Here is a 21,871-nt window from a genome sequence, read left to right as displayed (position 1 = left end):
CTAGTGGGACAGCAGCGCTCCTAGCAGTGTTTGCAGTTGGATTAAGATTCACTTCTCCCATCCCTGCAGGATTTCACAACTGTCACAGCAGTTGCAGACAGGCTCACAGCACTAGTTACAATTATTGGCTGGTTTAATGCATCAAGTTCCTGCACTGCTGTGCTAGCTTACCTAAAAGAAAGGGGGGAGAGCAAGATCAGCCTAAACAAATTGGTAAGCAGGGACAAAGAAACACAAAGAACTAGATTTAGGGGAGCTGGATGTGAGAATCATCTTTGCCGGCCTGTGTCAGGGAGGGAGCCAATTCATGGTCCAGTGTCGATACAAGCATTTCCCCCAGCGTTAGAAACAAGCTCCTCTAAGTGAAACAGCCACAGGTTAGCACAGGTGCAGGATTTGGGCCCCTGTTTCCAACCTCATGGTGGTTGGGAGAGTTGGGAGAGTTTGAAGTTACCCAGGGTATAAACGGCCCACGCTGTTGTCTTTGGTGGCATTGTGGACCTGTCTTTTAAACACCTCCAGACCAGGATTAGCTTTACTCACTCTGTCCCAACTTTACCGAGGGCGCCTGTTTTAAATGCAGCCGAGGGGTCCAAATTAAATCAAAGCCTCGATGTTTATTTAAAGTATTGAATAGCAACAAACGGGGCCCCGTGGGCTTGGACTGCAGACAGCGAGGACATGCTTAAGTCAATTACACTTGACAATGCTGTAATAGCTCGGGGTAAGCGGCACCCCTTAGACCTCCGGGCTCTGCCGCGCTACGGGGGCTTTCAGCCGAGGTGCCAGGGCGCCCAGCGGCATCTGCAACACAAAGGAGGTGAAACGTGGCAGCAACTGTACAACTGAGTTCACCTAATACGGGGAAAAGGTGGTGTTTCGAGCCAAGCATGCGGAGGCAAAAACTGAAAGCCTCCCTCTCTCTCTTTTCCCCCCTCAAATTCCCAGATAAACTTCTGGGAGGGTGCTTCGTATGAGGCGCTGGATCTGATGCCCAGAGCGCCAGTGTAAATCTAGATTCGCGCGCACGGGAGCGAAGGGGGATTTTTCTCCTCTTCCCGGTGTGAATGCTGCGACGTTACAGGATGCGTCCCCACAGCCGTGCCAGCTCAAAGCAGCTCTGGTTCAAAGGCAGTGGGGCCGGGGCGCCCAGACGCGACCGGGGCTGGCATGGTTTGGTGAGAAAACTTCCTCCCCCCGGCCCGGGCTGGATGGAGTGACCGTGATCGCGGTTCCCCACCGCGCCGCAGCCCCGAGCCGCCGTGCGGGCGGGACCCCCGGGGAGAGCGCACCGCCGCTGCCGTCCCACGGGGGGCTCGGGTCGCGGGGCTGCTGGGGCAAGCGCTTTGCCTGGGGGAAGACTGCCGGGCTGACGGAGCGAAGAGAGGAGCTCTCGCTCTTTTGGTTCCTTTCCAAGCATTTTTAACAGAGGAAGGATGTAATAACATGCCACGGGCAATAAATCATAGGCTAGCTACTCCCCCTGGCTCCCCTCCCCCAGCCCCGGCGGTCCCGGCCCCTCTATAGAGGGAGGGGAGGAGGGGACTCCAGCAGAGCGCCACGGCCGCCGGGACGAGCAGTCCAGCGCCTGCCCCCCGTTCCGCCAGCCGCCCCAGCATGGACCTCCGAGCCCTGGCCCTGCTCGCCTTCGCCCTGGCGATCATCTCCCTCTCGGAGGGTAAGTGAGCTGCCGGGGCTCTCCCCGCCTGCCCGCCGCTTGCGCCGCTCTGCCTGCGGGCGCCCGGCCGGGAGTCGCGGTCCCGCGGAAATCCCCGCTCTTCCCCCCTCTCCCCGCAGCTCGCTCGCTCTCCCGGCTCTGGCTGCTGCCGCGGTTCAGATGTGCGCGTCGGGCGAGCCCCGAGCGATAGCCGTTGTGAGCTGGAGGCAGGCAGGCTCTCCTTCCCTCCCTCCCTCGCTCGCTTTTTTCAAAAGAAGGCTGGTCGAAGCGATCCTCTTTGCCAAACTTATCCCAGATTGAAATCGGCTGGGGGAAGACTTTCAACAGCGCTCGGTCTGCAGGGAGGTGGTTTGGTTGCAAAATATGCGTATCGATTTCCCCTTTAAAAAACTTACCCTAAAAGTTACGAGAAATGAGAAACAGGCGGTTGTTCGGTTCCTTTTCTGTCCTCTTTTGTGATCTATCTTCCCTCGGATCAGCGCAGAGCTGAGCCAAAGTGGTCACTCAGCAGGAATTCACCGCGCCCCCTGCGAGGGTGCACGGGGAGGTTTCGGGGGGCGCGGAGAGGTGCGCTGACGAGAGGTTTGGGGAAACGCGGGCTGGCAGCCGGCGAGCGCTGCCGCGGCGGCATTTATCGCTAAGACAGCGACACCGCGCTGTCCTTCCCTCACCGCGCTGCAGCGCCGTCTCGGCCCCGCGTGTCACCCCCGGAGCCCGGCCACAGCGGCAGCTGGCCGGCTTGCTCGCCAGGGGCCGGCCGTGGGAGCCGCCGGGTGCGGACAGCCCCGGAGACGGCGGCAACCTGCGCCTCTTGCTCCGCATCCCGCGGGCAGCGGGCAGCCCTGTCCCGCGGGGCTCCGGGGGAGCGGGGACCGCGCGGGGCAGCCTCACTCCCCACGCGTGGCAGCATCTCCCGGGCGCTCCTCCTGCGGCTGGCTTCTCGCCGGGCAGAGATTTGCCACCTTTTGTCCACTCACCGAAAGCTTGCTGGCTTGGTAACGAAGGCCCTTTCAGTCCTCCGCTCCCGTCTCGTTCTCCCATTCTGGCGACCGAAACTTTGGTGTTCTCCACCCAGGGCGGCAAAAGATGCCCTCCGGTGCCCTCTTTGTTTAGCCTGAGATAGTTAATTGCTGCCGATAATTTCGCCGATACCTTTCCACAGTACTGTCCCAGCAGCAACCCCGTCCCGCCGAAGCACACAAAAAGCCAGCACGGAGCCAGCGCTGCCCCAGAGAGACTCCAACAGGCAGACCCGGCCAGGTGGGCTCTGGCCCTCGCTGCTGACGCCGGGACCCGCCGCGCTGGGGCTGCGGACTGGGAAGCCAGCGCGCAGGTGGCGGACGCGATCCCTGGGGGACCGCAGGTGGCAGGGCCAGCCGCGGCCCCTCGCCCCCCGCCACCGCCAGCCCCGCGGCCCGCGGAGCGCTGCGCCCAGCGCCCAGCCCTGGGCGGCTTGGCCCGGCGGCCGGTGCCCGGGTACCCAGAGCAGGCTCTCCTTGCCTCTGCAGGCGAGTGCGGGTCTGGAGCGAGATGGGGAAGCGCTGCCGGTCCTCACCGGGGCTGCGGCCCGGACAGGAGGCGCAGGGCTGGGAGGCCGGGGGCCGCCGGGGGCTCAAGGGCGCTCCCTCTCCTCGCCTCCCCTCTGGCAGCACTTAGCACAGAGTGGGAGGCTGGCAGAGCTGCCCGGCAGCACTCCTTGGCTGGCAGCAAACGGCAGCGGGTATCTTTATGGCAGGGTAAGCGTCTCGGGACTTGGCTACCTGAATAAGGAAACGGCTTAAAAGGGTTAGAAAAAAACTCCAATTTACAGTCCAAGTGTAAGGAGAGAGACCCCACCGGCTTGTGGTGGTAAGAGTGAAGTTTTTTGCCTCCTCCTTTGCGTGTCATGTAGTGCTCTCAACCTTGATCCAGATGAAGGCTTGCAGGGCTACCTTGTCCTGGAGGGCAGGTGAGCTTTACCCTGGTAAAGCTGTATCTGCCTATCACAGCCTCACTCCCCAGGGAAATGGAGCTGTTCTAGTCTTAAAAAGTTGCCAACCCTCTCCTGATATTGACAAATGCACCTTTGGATGAAAAGGAGTAAAATGATGCTTCCAGCAAATGTTTTGTCTGTTCATGCCCAACCTGCTTGCCTGGGTATAGTTTCCCCCTCCATTCAAGTGCCCATGGCTTCCCAGCCTGCACAGCAAGTTAGTGATGGTAACTTTGCAGCAGAACTGGCAACTAATTTGTTCCCTTAGTGTCCAGTTCCAGTGCGGGTGAGGCAAGGCAGATCCCTATGGGGTGAAATAGGTACTGTGCAACCTTGATAAATGGCCACTCTGTGAGGGAGATTTTTGTGAGTGCTTTGTCTCTAAAGAGAATTTGCCAGCAGAAGTGGGTGTTCAGAGCCAGCAAAACTCAGCTTTGAGTTAGAAAAAAAGTAAAACTATTTATTTAAAAAAAAAAAACCAGCAGAACACCCAAACCCAAGAAGCCTGCTAGTCGAGACCAAAAGAGGTGTTCTCTTTTTCTTTTTGTCTAAGGAAATAAGGCTGAAGGAATGACATTGAGATATCTGAATAGCGTCTGGCTTGTCTGTAACTTTTGACTATATTCACCCATTTTAACCAAATGTGCCAAACGCATAAGGGTCTCGAAAGCTTTATGTACCATCAGTTTCATGAAAACTGGTGTTTTCATGTAACAGTACAATTAACAGACTACTAATTCGTCCTACCAAGAGAATGCTTCAGCTTGTGCTCAGTGTTTATTAGACATCAGAGAACCCACAGAGCATTAACTTCTGCAGTACAACCCTGTAGAATAATTGGCTTAATCAGCTCTACTGTGCATGGAACAATTTGAAATGAGATAAGGAAGGTATTTGTCAGCCTCAGGGTAAGACCAGAAATGTCCCCTTCCCAAATTATGGACCCCAAATGGCCCCTTCCCTCTCCTACTTCAGAATGATCGGGATTCATGTGTTGGGAATGCCACATGCGCTAGTTTTCCCTGGTTTTCAGCCTTGCTAAGAGCAGAGTGAGCACCAGCCAAGCTCTCAGAGCCGGAGCGCTGGAGGGGCAGTGGCAGGAGATATTGGTTCCCTGTTAGTGATGCTGAGAGCTGACCCGGTGCCTGTGCTGCTGGTCCCTGTTGCTCAGTGCCTGTTTCTGGTCACCAAGCAAGGGGCACAGAAATGCCAAAGGGATGCTTGTGCTGAGAGGGGAGTTGTCATTCCACCTTGCATTGGGGTGACAGAACACCGAATGCTGGGGCTTTCCCTCTTCCTTTCTGTGCTGGATGTCCTTTCTCGGGCAGGAAACAACTTTGGGACTCACGGACATGTTAGTCATGGTTAAACTTTCTCTGTTCCTGATTTCAAGTGGGATGAGATTGAAAGTCCCTCTCCCAGTCTCAGAGAAGACAGGATTGCATTCTCAAATCGTAGATCTGAACAGTTCATTTCTTGTGTATTGTTTAGGGTAAAACTTGCTTAAACTTCATTGGTACAAGCTTGCAGAGACACTTCCACTGCAGCTGTCCTGAGCGTTGTTGTACGAGCGCATTCAATTTCAGCCTCCCTTTCCAATACAAACTCACTAATGCATAGCTATCAGGCACAGATTTGTGGTGGGAAATCCTAGTGTCTTTCTCCTTCCCTTCCAGATTAGCACTAGTCAGTCTATTGCATGTTCCCGGCTCACCCTGCAGCCCTCCTCCTCCCGCAGACAGAAGCTTCTCCCATTTATTAACTCGTAGATCATACCACTATTCAGACTGACTGATTGCCATAAAACTGATGGAAAAACTCCTCCAATTTTGTAAACTTCTAGTCCAGATCCTGGTGTGAATCTGGAGGGAACTCTGCTCCCACTAATGAATTCCTCTCTCTTTGCCCATGTGCCTGTGGGATCAGACTCTAGCTCATCTTTTGTTAGAGGAGCTCGGAAAAAATAATTTTGCTTCCTGAGAACAGGCTAATTTCACCGTGTTGTCTGTGGTTATGTGCTAGAGACAGGCATTGGTAAATGTGCAATATATGCAGATCAGCTGCACTTCGAAAAGCTGTCTCTTTTCTCACCTTACTAGATAGCAATTTAGGGATTCCAAGCCTTTCTCTTGGAAATCCAAGCCTGACTCTTTCACTCTCCATCTGCCATTAAGGGAGCTGCGTTTGGATGCTGCCAGTGCTCCTATGTGGCTAAATAAACAGGGTGGCAGATTGCCATGTGGGATCTAAAGCTCTGTCAGTTGTAGATCTGACCATCCACAGCATGAGCCAGGCCTTACGGGTTAGGTGTATGAATTTAATTCCTCCCAGAGGCTGAAAACTGCTCCACTGGGAAGTTATTTAAAATCTTAGGCAGCTCCTTCTAGACTTCCAGGCAAGGCTTCTGTGTTTGTATTTTAGTGTGCATGGGGCTTTGAAGCTTACACACAGAGTGAGGACCTTATTTATGTGCACTTGGTTGCCAGTAATCAAGTTCTTCCATGGAGAAATCAGGTAGCAGAAGGACTGCATCAGAGGCTGTGGTGAGCACCAGGCTGCTTTCTCAGTTCTGCATGCATATTCATTGCTGATTTTTAGCCTAGGGGGCTAAACTTAATTCTGTCCCTAGTGATGCCAGTGACAAGACTCCCATCCAGTCTGGCGGTCTCTGATTAGTATATGGGGAGCACACTGCCTGACAACTGTCTCCTTGGCTGTTACTTTGCCACAGGCTGGGAGTTCAAAAGACTCCAAATTTCTCCTGCGAAACCACCATGATCTCACATCTCCGAGTCGCACCTCCTCCTGCGAGTATCTCGGCTGGGAGTAAGGGTTGGCTGTAGTGGGGAAAGGTCAGCCGCTGGGCCCTGGGAAAGCCTGAAAGACTCAGGGTTTTTCTGTAGCCAGTAAGTCCCCCGTGAAAAGCCTGCACCTGAGCCCAGCCGTTTTGATCTGAACTCTTTGGAATTCATCGCTTTCTTCTGGCTACCTTCTAATTTGGCCTCGGGTCAAAATCATTTGGCAAGAACAACACTGAGGACAAGTGCCCCCTCTTTTGGCCTTTATCTTGTCTAATTACCAGGAGCATCCCTGCACAATGGAGCGGCTCCTTATTCTAATCTCTACTTCTTTACTTATCTCTATTTTCTCTCCCTCTTCTTTTGTCTTCCAAAATCCCACGCACCAGGATTGAAAGGCTGGGTACTGGAGTAAAAGGATTGTGCCGTGAGCTGTGGGCAAATGCTCTCCCAAAGCTACAGCTTTTCTATTGCTTTTTTTCACCTACACGTTTGGAGGGAGTTTCTGTCAGCCCTGGTCTGTGTATCTGCACTGCTGACCTGGAGCAAGAGGGAGTAACGCGTCCTTTCTCTCCCTGTGTCCCGCAGAGAAACCCGTCAGCCTGACTTACCGATGCCCCTGTCGATTCTACGAGAGCAACGTGGCAAGAGCCAACATTAAGCACCTCAAAATCCTCTCCACACCCAACTGCTCACTTCAGATTGTGTAAGTCTCTCACTCTTTTCAGCTGGGTGCAAATCTCGGGTGTTAAAAGGGAGAGTCACAGAGCTGATTCCTGCTTTGGTGGCCGCAATTAGGTCTGTGTCTCATGCCATGATTTCCAATTCACCTCTTCACCCTGTGCATCAGATATAGCTGGACCCTGCTCTACCCCACACGAAGGAGCCCAGCTAAATGTTTCCCAGCTGTGTTCTACCTCTGACATCTCCCTGTAACTATGTGATCCCGTGTTCTGTTTCCCCCATGGGTATGTGAGCAGGAATGTCAGATAGGCTGTCCATTGCCTTGGATGTGGAGCTTCACATCTTGGGGGAAAGACCTTACAGTGGTCTGAGTCTCCTAATGCTCCACTTCTCCATAGAGAGGAGCTAAACGAGCAAAAGTAATTCCCGGATTTCATGTAGCCTCCACAGGTCATACAGACCCTAAACATGTGCTGGCCTGATCTAGGGACACACTTACCAGGCAGTGACAGACTCTGGTAAATCACAGATCACAGCAGGACAGAAATGATGGGTTCCCAATGGAAAATAACCTCCTCATTTTTGCTGAAAAAGAAACACTGATTTTCACGGAAAATGCGGTTGTAGATTTTTCTGTGTGTTTTTAGGAAGGTTTTTTGGTTCATTTGTTCATGGGTGACCCCTTCCCTCCTCTCCCAAAATTCAAAATCTTCAGAAGGAAAAAAAATAGCATTCTTTTCATTGCAGGGAAGCCCTACTAATCATCAACTTCTGCTGACCTCTGTAAGAGGGTCTCAGTGACTAGACTGGGTTTCTGTGCAGTGCTCCCATCACTAGTTCTGTCTTCTTCCAGTTGCAACTTAAATGCTGTAGAAGTCCATTCTTTGTCATCCAAAGCATTTCTGCATTCAGAAAACTGATGTGGTTTTGTGAGATTTCTCAGGAATGTACAGATATATTGAAGAGCATGTATCCATTCATGAACCAGTTTGTATTCATATGATTTTTGTCTTTTTTTTAAACCACTCATCATACACAATTTCTCCTGTGTGCTTCTGCCTTAGGAGTTGGTGGAGGACAGTGAGAAAAATGTAAGCCTCAGCTGAGAAATAATTTTCTTTCACAAAAATGGCAAAACCAGCTGTGACTAACTCTGATCTCTACCTATAAACAATTTTGGAGGCAAGCATCCAAAATGCAGTAATGTAAGGATTTGTGCTCCGGGACTGTCAATGGATGTTGTAAGGGTACCAGTGCTAAGGCTTTGTAGAGGATTTGGAATTTTCTGGAGTAGTTTCAAGAAAATGACAGGCATTTAAGACAGGATAGAGTATACATTTATCTCTTAATCAACGTGGCATCATAGTCAGAGAGACGGATAAGAGCATGAAATGCAGAAACACAGACAACTCACGTTCTTGTCCATTCCTGACCCAAATGTGTTTGTTTGCAATGTGATTTAGTGGCACACAGAACACATGAACCTATAGTTCACCATCTTTTTGTTACTTTAAAAAGTAAAGTACTTAAAAACTTACCTCCAAATACCCCTGAAACATCATGAGTTTGAACTAGGTCTTTATCAAAGCAGAAGCTGAAATGGAATCAAAACTAACACATGAATTTCTCATCATGGTTTTAACCACACTCTGAATCTAGTGGATATGTATTTACAGTGAAGGTGTTAGTAACTTAAAAGCTACCGTTTTCAGGAATAGAGAATCTCAGTGAAATCATATAGTTTCAAGGAAAGATCTTGGAGTTTTTTTGCACAAGTACATTCCCCTTTATGGTTGAGAGGAATTGTACCTGAAAAAAAAGCCTAAGAGCAGGCTTTTGTCTTTGGTTCTATGGGAAGTCATCTCTCCAAATCCAGAAATCTCTGTGAATATCTCCTTCTACAAAGCCCACCCTAAATGCCCTGCTTTTCCGTACAGGGAAATAGGCATTTTCAGCATGCAATTAATTGCATCCTGAAGTAGACATCTAAACCAGTTCAGATTAATACTCCATCCAGTTGCCTAGGTCTCTGCTGTGGCTGTATAAGGAGCAGGGGCTGACAGGCTCAGAAATAAATGTCTAAAAAAACCAACGTCTTAATATTAGGTGAGGAATTGCATTGCATGTGGCTGGAGGCTGGTTACGTGTGCTTTTGGTTCTGTACCCTGCGAGGCCAGCTCAAGAGTTCTCAGGCATTGCTAACATCAGCAAATCCATTCTTACTCTCTGTTGGTATCACTTCACTGGAAATACTCCAGCTTGGCACTGCTGTAAGGGAAATATGAATTAGGCCCATTCATCTCTTTATTGGCGCAGGGCTTGCAAGACTGGATCTTCGATGTGTTTATGTTACAACTGTGTTGTTGCATAACTTCAGACCAAGGAGCTTTTTTGACCTGTTATTTCTTACACCATGGTTTTATATCCTGCAGATTTCATTTTATAAAGCAGGGAAAATTTTGGCTTCCATCCAGCAAAATGCTTAAACAAGCGCTGAACTTATTCCTATGGGTATTTCCATGAAATTGCTGTTCTTGGCACTTTTGCATGGCAGGCAGGCTGTTTAAGGGGAAATTTCTGAGCAGCTGGGGCAGAGGCAGGGTGCTTTGGGGGACGTGGGAGATCACAGCACTCTCAAGAGGCCCCGAGATCCCTGGAGGGTGAGACCTGCTGATGCGGGTGAAAAAGCTATTCGTACTGCTTCTGTATGAAAGATGCAGATAGCCCAAATGCCAAATTCATAGGGAATTCAAATTAGCTAAACAGTCTGGTTTGGAAAGTGCAGCTTGGACATCCAGCAGGAGGTTTCTGCTTTTGTTTCCAGTGCTGAGTGAATACATGAGGGAAAACTTGCCTCTAGCACTATGGTACTTCCAGTTGTCTTCCTGCCTGCAACCTGTTAGTTCAGTCTTGTATAAAACAAAAAGCTAACCAGATCCTTTCAGAATATCCAAGATGTATGATTTGGTGTCTGTCCTCAAAACATGTGAAACTTCAATTTTGGGTTGAATCTGAAAGCTCCTCTTAATTAATTCCTTGCAAAAATGACCTATATTTACCATGTCACTATTTCCAAAGGAAATTTAGCTGTTCCGGGCACTGAACTCATAAAAGTCCAGGTATGAGTTGGAAAACTTAGATTTAAATTCTGTATTTATCTCACCCCCATATGTGTACCACAAGTACGGACCACAAGAATAAGCATCAGAGGAGTCAAATGGTACCAGTGCTTTGAACCCAGGGATCTTTATAATAGGTGCTTTGAGGATGGCAGGGATAACCCATCCTCTTCAGCAGCACTGACACCCAAGGAAGTCGGACACTGTCCACAATGGAATTGCAAACCTCTGTGCAAAATAAGGCATCTGGGGGGGGTGTGGGCTGAGGAGCATCATACACTAGACTCACTCTGACTTTTCTCCTTCGGCAGTGCAAGGCTCAAGAGCAACAGCAAGCAAGTGTGCATTGATCCCAAGTTAAAGTGGATCCAGGAATATCTGGAGAAAGCTTTAAACAAGTAAGGCAAGAGACAAATGGACTTAACAGCTAACATCCTGAGTTATTAAAGGGTAGAACATTAAGGGTTGGCTTTTACCATGTGGACAAAGTACTCATGGAATCAGATATCGTTTTGAAGATGGGTTTGGAGTTGACCTAGTCTGTATTGAAACAACAGCTTCTAGTATATCCTAAATGTTAAACTGAGAGTTTTGCCAGGGTTTGAGGCAAAATCTATCCTAATGAATCTATTCTGGGGTCCCCAACTCATCCTCTTTTAAAAAAAGCCGTTCTCCCAAGGAAAATGCTTCATTTATGCCCCCTCTTCCCCAAGCCGAACTACAATTACTTCAGAATCTGTATTGTTCCAGTTTCTTTGGAGCCCCTTCTCCACGGTACACTGGGGGTCTGTTTGCACAGGCAGCTGAGGCCTATGGAGTCTTTCTCTGCTGGCCAGTGTGGAGTGCTATTAATATCAGCCAAGGCAAGATGCGCTGCCATGAATAAGGCTCTCCCACAAGGCCAGGGCAAAACCAGCCATACTTGGCAAATTCAGACTTTTAAAATCTATTTTTATTCCCCTTGAAAGTGGGTGATCACGGCTACCCTGATGTGGACCCAGCGTATCTCAGTTCAATTTTACAGTGAGCAAGAGCAGCACAGAGAACATTTCTGTGCTGAGTTGCAGGGGAGGGCTCCAGCCTTCCTGGGACGGAAGATGAGACAAGTGATGGTACAAAGCATTTCCTTGCTTGCCCAGAGCCCTGGGCTGCGGTTGATCCAGCAGCGGCATTTTGGCCAGCAAGCCTACCTGTGCACTCAGTATCCCTCCCACCCTTGCCACCACATTCCCACCCCTCAGTAACTGCGTTGTAACCGTGCTGAATCTTGCCCCCTCTGCATCTGTAGGGTAAAGGCAGGGCTGGAATCCAGTCATTTGCAAAAGCAATGCATTCTTGGAGAAATGTGGGGAGGGGTATGGCCCCAGGGCAGATGTGAGGCAGTACAGGTAGCTGAATGCCCTCCACTGTTTGCTTTGCAAATGGATCTGCCAAACAAGGGGTAGAGTTGAAAAAAAAAGTCTTTGTTCCCCTGTGTTTTTACAATAAGCAAGGGGAAAAATGCTACCAGAGGTAGAGAGAGTCCTCCATGTGGCCCTTTTGGGACCACACTGGGGCCAAGAGTGAGGAGGAGGAGGGAAGGAAGCCAGCTAACAAGCTGACTGCGATTCCAGCCCTGACAGCTCTTCCCATCTCATCTGATGCTCAGTGCCTTCTTTGCTGCCAGCGCTCAGCCCTCTTGTCCTTTGGGCAAATTCTCTGCAGAGGTAATCCAGGATAATGCTGCTGGGATGGCTGTGGATTTAGGCACAACTGAACCTAAAAGCAGGATGTGGCCCATGCCAACTATCCTAGGGGCTTGGGCTACTTTGTTTTCCAACTTGGGAAAATTCTCAAGCCCCTGCCTAAGTTTCTGTTTGCTGCCAGCCCCAGTGAAGCCCTTGGTGCTGTTCATAAGACCTGAAACTTAGGAGGCATTTAAGAAATTTGTAGGGTTGGGCCAATGTGATTATGAGCTCAGATCCTGCCTGCCTGACTTAGGGGAACAACTCAGCTGGAACATGTTCTGCTCTCACTTCCATTGGTGAAGATCTGGGGCCAGCTCTACTGAAACCAGTGAGCCTGTGCCTGATCTCCAGCCAGATTCTGGGTTTTGTTTACCTAACTCTAATCCAGAAGCAATTCTGCTAGTTGGGTTTATTTCATCCTGGTTTACATCGAGTAACAGAAGAGAATTTTGTCCCAGCTCTATGAAATAAGATGACAGAAATCATATATCTCCATCACCTAATCCTGTAATCACGGCATTATTTTCATTTTCCAATTAGAAATACTAGCACCAGTGGCATTTTCATGCTCCACAGACAGTCAGAGCTCTGTCTGTAGCATTTTCACAAGGCATGTTTTTGATATATTTTAGTGCACAGCTTTGACTTCTTCAATGAAATGTACTTTGGAATATATTTATAGCGCATCAAACAATTCATATATTTGAATTGGAGCCATATGAATGTTGGTAGTTTAAAACACCGATATCCCTCTAAACTACTAACAGCTTGTAAAATAAATCTATATAGATCTATAAATGTTAATGTAGTTATCAATTTCAATCAGCCATATATTATATTTTTTCACTTGTACTGAAATTGTATGAAATGTGACATTACCCTATATGCACTAGCAATAAAATGGCTAATTGTTTCATGTTATGAAAACCCAATTGTACATGGGAATTTATTTTTCTGGAATAAAAGCAATACGTTTTGTAGAAAGGGCTCTTGTAATTGCTTAAGTAAAATCCAAAGTGTCAAGACATCTTAATCTATACCAGTGCTTCAATATGAGAGTATCTTCTGTGTTATAATCTGCAGCTAAGGGCAAGGAAAAGTTCTTAAAATATAGTAGTCCAATACAGTTGATTGTGAAACCAAAGATGGTTTTTAGTAGGGAATTATTTTGCTCACTAATTCTGCTTAGCCTTTATTATTGCTTTATATTCATTACATCTCCATGTAATATACATACTTTTGAGACATCAGTAAAATACATTCAGGCTGTCAGGAAACCAAATTCCTTAACTGGCTTTAAAAAACATTGTGCAGCTGCTGTGGCCAACATCATTCAACATTCATCCATTTTATAGACAAGAGGCAAATCAGTCCTTTCTTGAAATAGCTAACAAATCCTTTATCACTTCCAGGCGATCCCGGTCATCATTTACAGTACATTGACTGCCTTTCCCTTCTCCCTTCATGCAAGGATATGCAAAATCAAGCCCTTGCAGAGTAAACAGAGACCAGAGAATGATCCTTGCTTGTCCGTTGTCACGTTAATATAGTCCCACCTCAGAACTTCCCCTCAGCCTGAGATGCTGGAGTCCATTAAGCTCAGCGGCTACTGCTGGCACAGACGAGAGAGCTGGTGGATCTGGAGAAGATCACGAAGTCAAATAGGAAAAACCTTTCCCTTGAGCCCGCTGGGAGAAAGGAAAGGAAACTCCCAGCTTCTGGGGGCTGGCTGTGATGGGAGCCAAGCCCTGCTGCTGCCTTTCTCCATAGTGCTTGTAAACCCCAGTGTGGCAGCTCTTCCCAATTTCTGACCTCATTTGTAAATAAGGGCTGAAGACACCAAAACAACTACCTCCCGGTACTCCACCAAGCGTGTGCTGGGTGAATGCCCCATATGGTGGGGACAATGTAGGCAACTAACTTTACAGCCTTGTTTTAAGGCACCAAATGCCCACAAATCCCATAGAATAGCCACCGGTTCTTGTTGATGTCAGTGGGAATGCTGGGTGGGAGGCCAGAAATCCAGCTTATACTTCAGGGGGTACTGTGCGGATGGTGAGGCTCCTGCCTGACAAGTTCTAGCAGGCATTTGGGGAGGCTTCGGTGTTTTGGGGAAAAGAGTTGTTCTGGCCTCAGAATTAGCAAATGTCCTGTCACCAGGGCACTTTCATTTGCCTGGCTTTCCTCTGAGGCAGAGGGTATGTGAAAGGGGATGTTATCTTCATTTGCACCCTGCCAGCAAGATGTGAGGGGACCATAGGATAAATGTGAATAAGGCCTTTGTATATGGATAATTTATGGCAGTCTTTTTGTATTTTTCTTTTAATTTAGACCACGTCATCGCACTCATAAAAAAAAGCAACAGAAGAAACGGGGCCCACGCTGCCCTTCCCGTGCAACACCACTAAAGTCTCCAGGGAGAAAGAATGGTAGGAGGCATTAGTTTCTGAGCTGGGATACCTCAGGTTCAAGTCCCTGCTCTTCCACTGACCATCCTATGTGATCTTGGGCAAAAATATTAGCCTATCCAGACCTCCATTTTTTCCAATAGTTGTTGAGGATAACAACTGTACCCGCCCTGCAAAGGGGTATTATATAGATAAAATTCTTAAAATAGGGGGAAAGTTCAGCCACAACAGAGGTGGGAAAAATTTCCCACTTTACAGATGGGAAAATGGATACCCAAAGAGGTGAAAATAACCCTGAAGCAAAGCCAAAGTAAAAAACAGGGTAAGATTTGGAAGCCCTATGTCTTTTAGCTGGCCATATTCCTCCAATACCAAACTGACAGAGTAAAACTATAAATAACAGCTGGAAATTTGTCACTGGTGTTTTTTAATGACAAATGCAGCACTGGGTGGTGGCAACATGATTTGGTGCATTGGTGACTGGTTGACACCTCTCCTATGGGAGATGCTAGGCAAGTCCCAGAGAACGGTGTTACATATGCCAATGCTCTGGATGTCCCAGGTTTTTTCCACCAGGGTGGTATGTCCTGTCATTCTGCACCGAAAGAAGTAAGGTTACTGGTGTGGGATATTGGAAAAGATATCTTCAAAGAGGAAAATTTTGCTTACGGCTTTGTCATCCTCTTTATGCCTGGATCAGTTTTCCAAGGCTACCTTCACTGAGAGTAGTCACAACTGTCTCTGGCTGTGGTCACACAGTCTTAATTGTTCAGCAGGCATTGAAAGGGATGCTTGTTCTGATCCTATAGGCTAGACAAGACATGCTGAGACATCAGGGGTTTTGAATACCTGGTGTTTGTAACTCAGCCTTAGTGACCTCATCTAGATTGCAAAAGGTTGATCAGCCTGGAGCAGGAGTAGGGGTCACTTCAGACAAAACCTGGAGCACAGCCAGCACAGACTGGCTCCTTGTTCTGAGTGAACCCTGCACACAACACACTTGCACTTTGCTGTGATCCCTAACCCACCACTCTTCCTGGGTGCCATGCTCACATTGAGCATGGGAGACTCGACTTGTCTGCCTCCTACCCTGAGCTCCCTACTTCTGCACTTAATGCCTCACACGTTCACTGTGCAGCATGTGGTGGCTGCTCACCCTCCCTGTCAGCCCACCTTCACTGGGCAGCTGGTCACCACGAGCTGTGACGTGCTGCCCAGCTGCTCAGAGCAGGCGAGGTCCGACAGCCCGGAGGCCATGGGGATGGCCCTTGGCTGGGCAGCACTCTTGGGAGCCTCTGCTCTCCAGCCACCCCATGGTGGGAGCTGAACACCAGCAAGAGCAGAGCATGGGCTGTCCTCTGTGTTCCTCCATCCTCACAGAGACCTAGCACCCTTGTAGACCCCTGTGGAGCTGCAGTCCATGATCTCCAGCAGAGCCATGGGGTAGGGGCAGGTAGAGGAGGCATTCCCAGTGCCACTTGCTCCACTACTGGGGCTGCTCACATATGATTAATCCCTCCTTTCCCTGCTGTTTTTTTTGCCGAGTGTCTTTGCCCACCGATATTTCTCTGCTCTGGCTTTCAAGTCCAGAATAAGCTTCCTAGCTAGCCTTCCTCCTGTGTTAGCTCTGAACACCTTACTAACTGTGATAAGCACAACCTGCCCAAAATAACTCCCATTGCTGGGTTTGCCCTGCTGGGTCCCAGTAGCTCCTTGTGGAGAACTTCCCCCAAAAGGTTTGGCAAATACTGGTTGGAGGGGCTGCAAAAGAAATGCCTTTGGGTTAGTCCAGACACAGATTTGCTGTTTGACTAGGCCTGATATCAAAGCTTTTGCAACTGAAATAAACCTTAATAGTTTTTCACTCTGTTCTTCATCAACAGGAGGTTCAAGATGTAAGAGGCAAGCATTGTAAGCCGTCTACAGGATTTCTTACTGTAGGACCCAGAGAGCAGATAACCAGTATTAGGGAATGAATACATTTCACTGTTATCATGCAGCACAAAAGCAACGCTTCATGCATTTCCAAAGGTTTTTTTTTGTTTGGAGTTTTTTTGTTGGTGTTTTTTTGTTTTTGCACAAATTGGCTTGCTTTCACAGTGCTATTTTTATATAGTAAGATGTAACTATTTGAGAAATATATGTTTTTATACAGGTTGGTTTATTACCTAGAACTGAGGGCAGATATGAATTTAAACTAACCCTATGTTATTATATAATATTTTATTTCCTTTGCTATGTAGCGGTCCTGCTTTATTTAACTTTCTTTTCGTTCATGCAAGTCTCCTGGAGTTTTAAACCTAGAAGGTCATGAACTGTACAGTGCAATGATGTTGTGTAAGTAGTGGAGGAATTCCTTGCCTTCAGAAGTCATCGATGCCAAGAACATAGGAAGGCTAAAAAGCATCAGACATTGATGAAAGTGAACAGCATTATCATGGGTGACATTTACAGGTATTTAGGGTGAGGGATCAAACTCAGGGCTACAGGGCTAAAGCCCTTCTCTGACGATCAGAGACCTTGGTGACAGCTATGAGCAGCTGGGTCAATGCACACCTGGTATTGCAAGGTGCTAGTACTTAGTTTGTAGTAGTTGTGTGTGTTAGGAGCCACAACACTGATCTGATGTCACCTGGCATTTCCTATGTTCCTGTGTTTCTGATGACAGATTTTAGCACAAAAAAGAATGGGTTCTTAAAGGTCTAACCACACAATCATGTTGCAAGTTGCTGGAGGAGTCAGATATGCTGCCATGCACCAGGTGTCTCTTCCCACCCATCCACAGGAGGTGGCTTCAGCTTGCCTGGCTGGCTTTGCACTGAAGTAGGCGGAGATGCATTCACATGACCCTTCACCAACGATGCTGTAGCCTCGGCTACTGAACAGTCACACACAGTCACACATACCTGAGGGCAGTAACGTCTTTGATTGCTCCGGAGATACCTAAAAGAGGATGTCTGGCCATATCTTCGGAGAAAAGAGATGCCTGGGGCAAGAGAGAGTCTGCCCAGTTTGTGGAAGGAGTGGTGTTTCTCTGGTGTGGAAATGAAGGCCAACACTCACCATTCACAAGTGGTCATGACCCTGTTTGCTGGTGAACAGGATAACCTCTGCAATTTCCTTTGCAAAGCACACCCAGGGACAGGTACCGCTTCTTGCACCAATCCCCTCAGCCAGAAATGTCTTTCTCCTGACTCCTACCTGTATACACAATATCTTTGCTGTATAGTGCATGGAAAGACACCTGCAGTACTGCGATGATCATGTTACGCTGCGCACTGGGGTCCGGGGGGAAGCACACTTGTGCAGCACAGTGCTTATGTTTGTATGTATCTGTGTGCGTATTGTAAACAAAAAAATGTTGTAAGATTGTATTTTTTTTTGAGTGGGTTGCTTCAAAAGGAATCTTCCCTCTTCCCTGCAGCCTGTGTCGGGAACACTGAGAGGGGTGTTTCACCAAGCACTGCTTTTTGTGGCAGGCATCTTTAGTGCCAAAGAAGCGCTTTGGCTAGCCAGGGACTACCTTATTTCCATGTGGATTCAGGTAAAAATCTTGTAAGTATTTTCCTCTCTGCGCAACAGTGCTATTACAGAGAGTGCTTCAGCTGGGAGCACATCACCTCATTTGCTTTAAAGTAGAAACCAACTGCTGTGCCTAAAATGTATGTGCGTGATTTTCACATTCCTTCTATTGTTATCATTACCAACCTGGTGCTTTAAGTATATCATTTTGAAAGGTCTGGTACCACTGTACTTGATGAGAATTGGAGTGTTGATTTAATGTGGGTAGGATCAGATCCTCTGTTGTGAGGGTAAAGACAGAAAGAATTTTTATGAAAAAACTAGAGTTTCTTGTACCTTTCCTGGACTGTACTTTATATCCTAGGGTCCATCTCCTCTCCCCACACATGCACCTGCAATTGCTAGTGGTTTGCCAGAGGCAGACATGTGAGTGACAAAGCCAAGAATAACTTTGGGGAAAGTGTGGAAGAATCTTGGTTCTGGCACAGACGTGGAGCTTGTCCTTCCCACCCAGGAAGGTGCATTCTTCACACATGCTTGCCATCAAGGGCAGCTTGAGGTCTGATCAATTCCTACTGGAGTAAATGGAGAATTAAATAACCCTTTGATTTTGATTCAACAGCATACCTTGCTAATGATGATAGGGGGCATGAAGATTTTGTTTCTAGAGGAAACATTGGCTTTCCTGTGGAAAATGGGGTGGGTAGATGTGACTGCACAGCCTTGCCCATGCTCTGCTGCAGTCCTCGTTAACAGGGAGTGCATCTGGGGTCAGCACCAGCAGGGAAACGTCTCTGGGCACATGCCAACCCTACATCACAGCCTGGGCAAACAGACTACTTTGACAGAAGCATTGAGATGGGCAGTGCTGGAGTACCCCAGCCAAACCCCGGGATCCTAGCTCTGGACGGTACAGCCAGGTAGTGGAGGCACTGCAGGAAATAGGGTCACCTGTCAACCTTCTCTTCTAGGGGCAAACTAGTGGGCGTTGCAGTAGCCTCTGCTAAAGGAAGGGCATTTGCTCCTGGGAGAAATGCAGGAGTAGCAGCAGGAAGGAAAGGGACTCCCTGCAAGGCTAGGGAACACTTACAGCCAGGTGCAGGTTGTCTGGTGCCTTGTGGGCTGCCTGCCTTTGGCATTTCTTGAGACTCGCCCTGTGACCTGGGCCCTGGCACCGCTGTGCTGGTGACGATTCACTGCTCGCATAGCTGAGACCACTCAGGCCATGGGGCTGCTCTCGGGGGCCAGCACCAGGTCCCTCCATTGCCTGGGCAACGTTGAGTACAGTGTGAATGCAGGGGTGGCACAGACCTGGCCAGGAGTAACCGAAGACTTAAGTGACAACCTGATAAAAGCTTTCTCTTGCTTTAGACCAAAATTCAACCTTGAGCAGGAAGCTTTGCTTTTTGCCTGACATTATTTGCATGATGCATCAGGAAGAGCAGCCATGTCCTTCACGCTAGAGAAATCAGTCACTTGGCTGCCCCAAGCTCCTTGCGCTATCTGTGCATCGCACGCTGTTCCTCCTGTGCACGCCACGGTCGTAGCAGGCTGAGAAGCAGCACTAGCAGAAACCCCCTCGGGGGGAACACTAGATTTTCCTTTCAGCCTTTAACTGTTGACCAAAGACCGAATCAGGGAAAGGAAGCGTGGAGAGATGGGAGTGATGTAGTGACCACACGTGAAGAGGAGGGAGAAGAGGTAACACTGAACTGCTGCTGAAAAAGCAGCTTCCATAAATGTGAAATCGTCATGTGTGGTATTTTCAAAGTGCAGCTGTCGAATCCTAAGGTTGGATTATTTTTTTTTTAAAGAATAGACGGTATTTATTGCTGTGCCAATTTTTTATTTATACGAGCTTTATACTTTTATGTATGAATATCTTATCTGAATTCTGCCTGAGGAAGGATGAAGGGTGACTTTCTGATGTGTTTTTAACTAAGGTGTTTGAGCAAAGGTGACTGTTCATTTTGCAATGAAGGCTATATTCAAAGTTAAATATACACATTTCGTTGAAAATGCAGTTCCTATAGAAGTTTTTGTTGCTATTTTCCCTTTGTTAGCATCTAAAGGGTCCTTCTTTTCTCTGGCAACTTGTTTTGAGTGATGTAATTTATAGTAACCAGGGGTTTCTGAGAACGCATCACCTAAAACTCTGAATTTTTTTTTTTACCAACATCCCACCAAGACAAGCCTTGTCTGCAAACATGAAACTCTAGTGGCCACAGAGAAGAAAACATGTATCATGATGAAAGGGGCTGCATGAACCTCACGTCTTCCACTCCTTAAGAACTCAGTGTTGTCAGAATGTCATAAATACTGTACTTTATATTTTTATTAAGTAAAAAGAAGTATCTTCCCAAATAATGTGAAAAGGGTTTTGTATTTGTGTTCCTGTAAGGCAGCTTTTATGGAGGAATTATATTATGCTTTTGAAATTACTCCTTTCATAGAATATTTTGAAAATAAACACTTTTATATTGTTGTAATTTCTCCCGTAAATGTGTATGCACTTAAAACTTCCTTAATAAAAATGTCTATCTAAAGGAAATTATTACTTGCTTCTAATTTTTTTTCTTCACAAACAAAGAACTAAAAGCTTCACATCAGAAAAACCATTCAGATGTAGTTTAAGTGTCCAGTTTCAAGGATGCTTCCATGTAGCCCCATGGCTCAGACTCTCTGCAGGGAACCTGAGGCAAAGTGCTCGCGGGGTTTGGCAGGGAGCAGCAGCCTAGCAGACTGAAATGTGTCATCTTCAAAAAGAAAGGCTTAACCATTTGCTCCCTAAACAGAAGCCCAAGCCCTTTTATTTTTACTGTCTTTTCCTCCAACTTGTCTCCTGCAGCAGGTTGACTTCAGTGGAACTGAAAACTGTGAGCTGTTTTTGCTGCAGCAACAGGGGTGCCATCATCATCTGTGCTGGGGAAGGGATGAGGGTTTCTCTGAAGAGCCTGAGGGGTGTCAGAAGATGCGTTTGACAAAAGAGCAGATGTTGTGAACAACACCCTCCTTGGGGCTGGTTTTCCCAGGGCACAGCAGGGTCAACCTTCAGTTTGGAGGTGGGGAATGGTTTTAGAGGCTTGTAGGACTGGCCTGAGATCCTGGATATAGATATAATCCTGTCTTGGATGATGTCATAGGGAATTTGCTGTGAGTTTCAAAACAATGAGTTGAAAACTGGCTTTTGTCAGCGCCTTCCCCCATCTCCGAGTCCCCATGGCGGGGGGAAGGTATTTCCTCAGGTCACCCTGCTCCCTCCACAGCTGCCCTGCTCCAACATGCCAGTCCTCCTCTGTTCATCCACTGCAACAACACAGGTGAATCCCAGCACCATGTACAGCTCTGGCTGGAGCAAAGGTTAGGGGTAATTCAATATCTCATAACAGTGAAACAGTGCTTGAGCCTTACCGAGCTTCTTATTCAATGAATATTTCTTGGCCAAACTGACGCAAGGCAAAAGACATGCAAAAACGGAAAAAGGAAACTCAGATGACTGATGATCCCTTTGCAAATCCAGCAATGATTTAGTAAGAGATTATGAAAAACTGAGAGGGTAATTGTGAGTGCAGATGGCCAGTGAGAGATTCCCAGGCCACTGGGAAATGCATTGGGAGTAATTAGCTACAAAATTACACATTGATATTAAGGAAAGGCCCCATGTTCTGTGGAGCACTTTGCTGTGCCTTTCATCATGTTTTTTCTCTTGAATGTGAAAGTTTTGGTTCTTACTTCCTCAGCAAAGCATCATGGCAATGCATCTGCAAACTGCCTAGGAATTAGAGGTGGACCCACCTTATTAGTACATCTGGCTCTCTTCATAGGCAGCCTTCCAATATTAGTAAGCTGAAGGAAATCAGCTGCATTCATGGCCTCAGCCATCCTGACACTGATTATGGGCTGGATTTATTAGGCCCTGGCGTGGTGCAGGTCAGAAGACAGCATGGGAAATGCCCCTGCTTC

General features: G+C 47.8%; 1 protein-coding gene across 2 annotated transcripts; it reads left to right on the top strand.

Annotated features, from left to right (window-relative positions):
* Positions 1–1,587: 1,587 nt before the first annotated feature.
* Positions 1,588–20,453, top strand: CXCL12 (C-X-C motif chemokine ligand 12). 2 transcript variants are annotated; one of them, XM_075154639.1, is made up of 4 exons: positions 1,588–1,678; positions 7,037–7,154; positions 10,563–10,649; positions 16,270–20,453. In XM_075154639.1, exons 1-4 carry the CDS (start codon positions 1,618–1,620, stop codon positions 16,283–16,285), a joined length of 282 nt encoding a protein of 93 aa, XP_075010740.1. In that variant the 5' UTR covers positions 1,588–1,617; the 3' UTR covers positions 16,286–20,453. The 2 variants fall into 2 exon arrangements, with proteins under 2 accessions (XP_075010740.1, XP_075010741.1); XM_075154640.1 differs by lacking the exon at positions 16,270–20,453 and having other exon boundaries at positions 10,563–12,957.
* The last annotated feature ends 1,418 nt before the right edge of the window (positions 20,454–21,871 follow it).

The sequence above is a fragment of the Calonectris borealis genome, chromosome 7 (genome assembly GCF_964195595.1).
Source record: "Calonectris borealis chromosome 7, bCalBor7.hap1.2, whole genome shotgun sequence".
Taxonomy (NCBI): domain Eukaryota; kingdom Metazoa; phylum Chordata; class Aves; order Procellariiformes; family Procellariidae; genus Calonectris; species Calonectris borealis.
This window is presented reverse-complemented; position numbering and strand designations above follow the sequence as displayed.

Bases quoted from the DNA above. Each gene is read 5' to 3' on its own strand.
- CXCL12 (XM_075154639.1), top strand. From the start codon at position 1,618: ATGGACCTCCGAGCCCTGGCCCTGCTCGCCTTCGCCCTGGCGATCATC. The intron at 1,679-7,036 runs GTAAGTGAGCTG...TGTGTCCCGCAG, and splicing joins GATCATCTCCCTCTCGGAGG to AGAAACCCGTCAGCCTGACT. The intron at 7,155-10,562 runs GTAAGTCTCTCA...CTCCTTCGGCAG, and splicing joins AACTGCTCACTTCAGATTGT to TGCAAGGCTCAAGAGCAACA.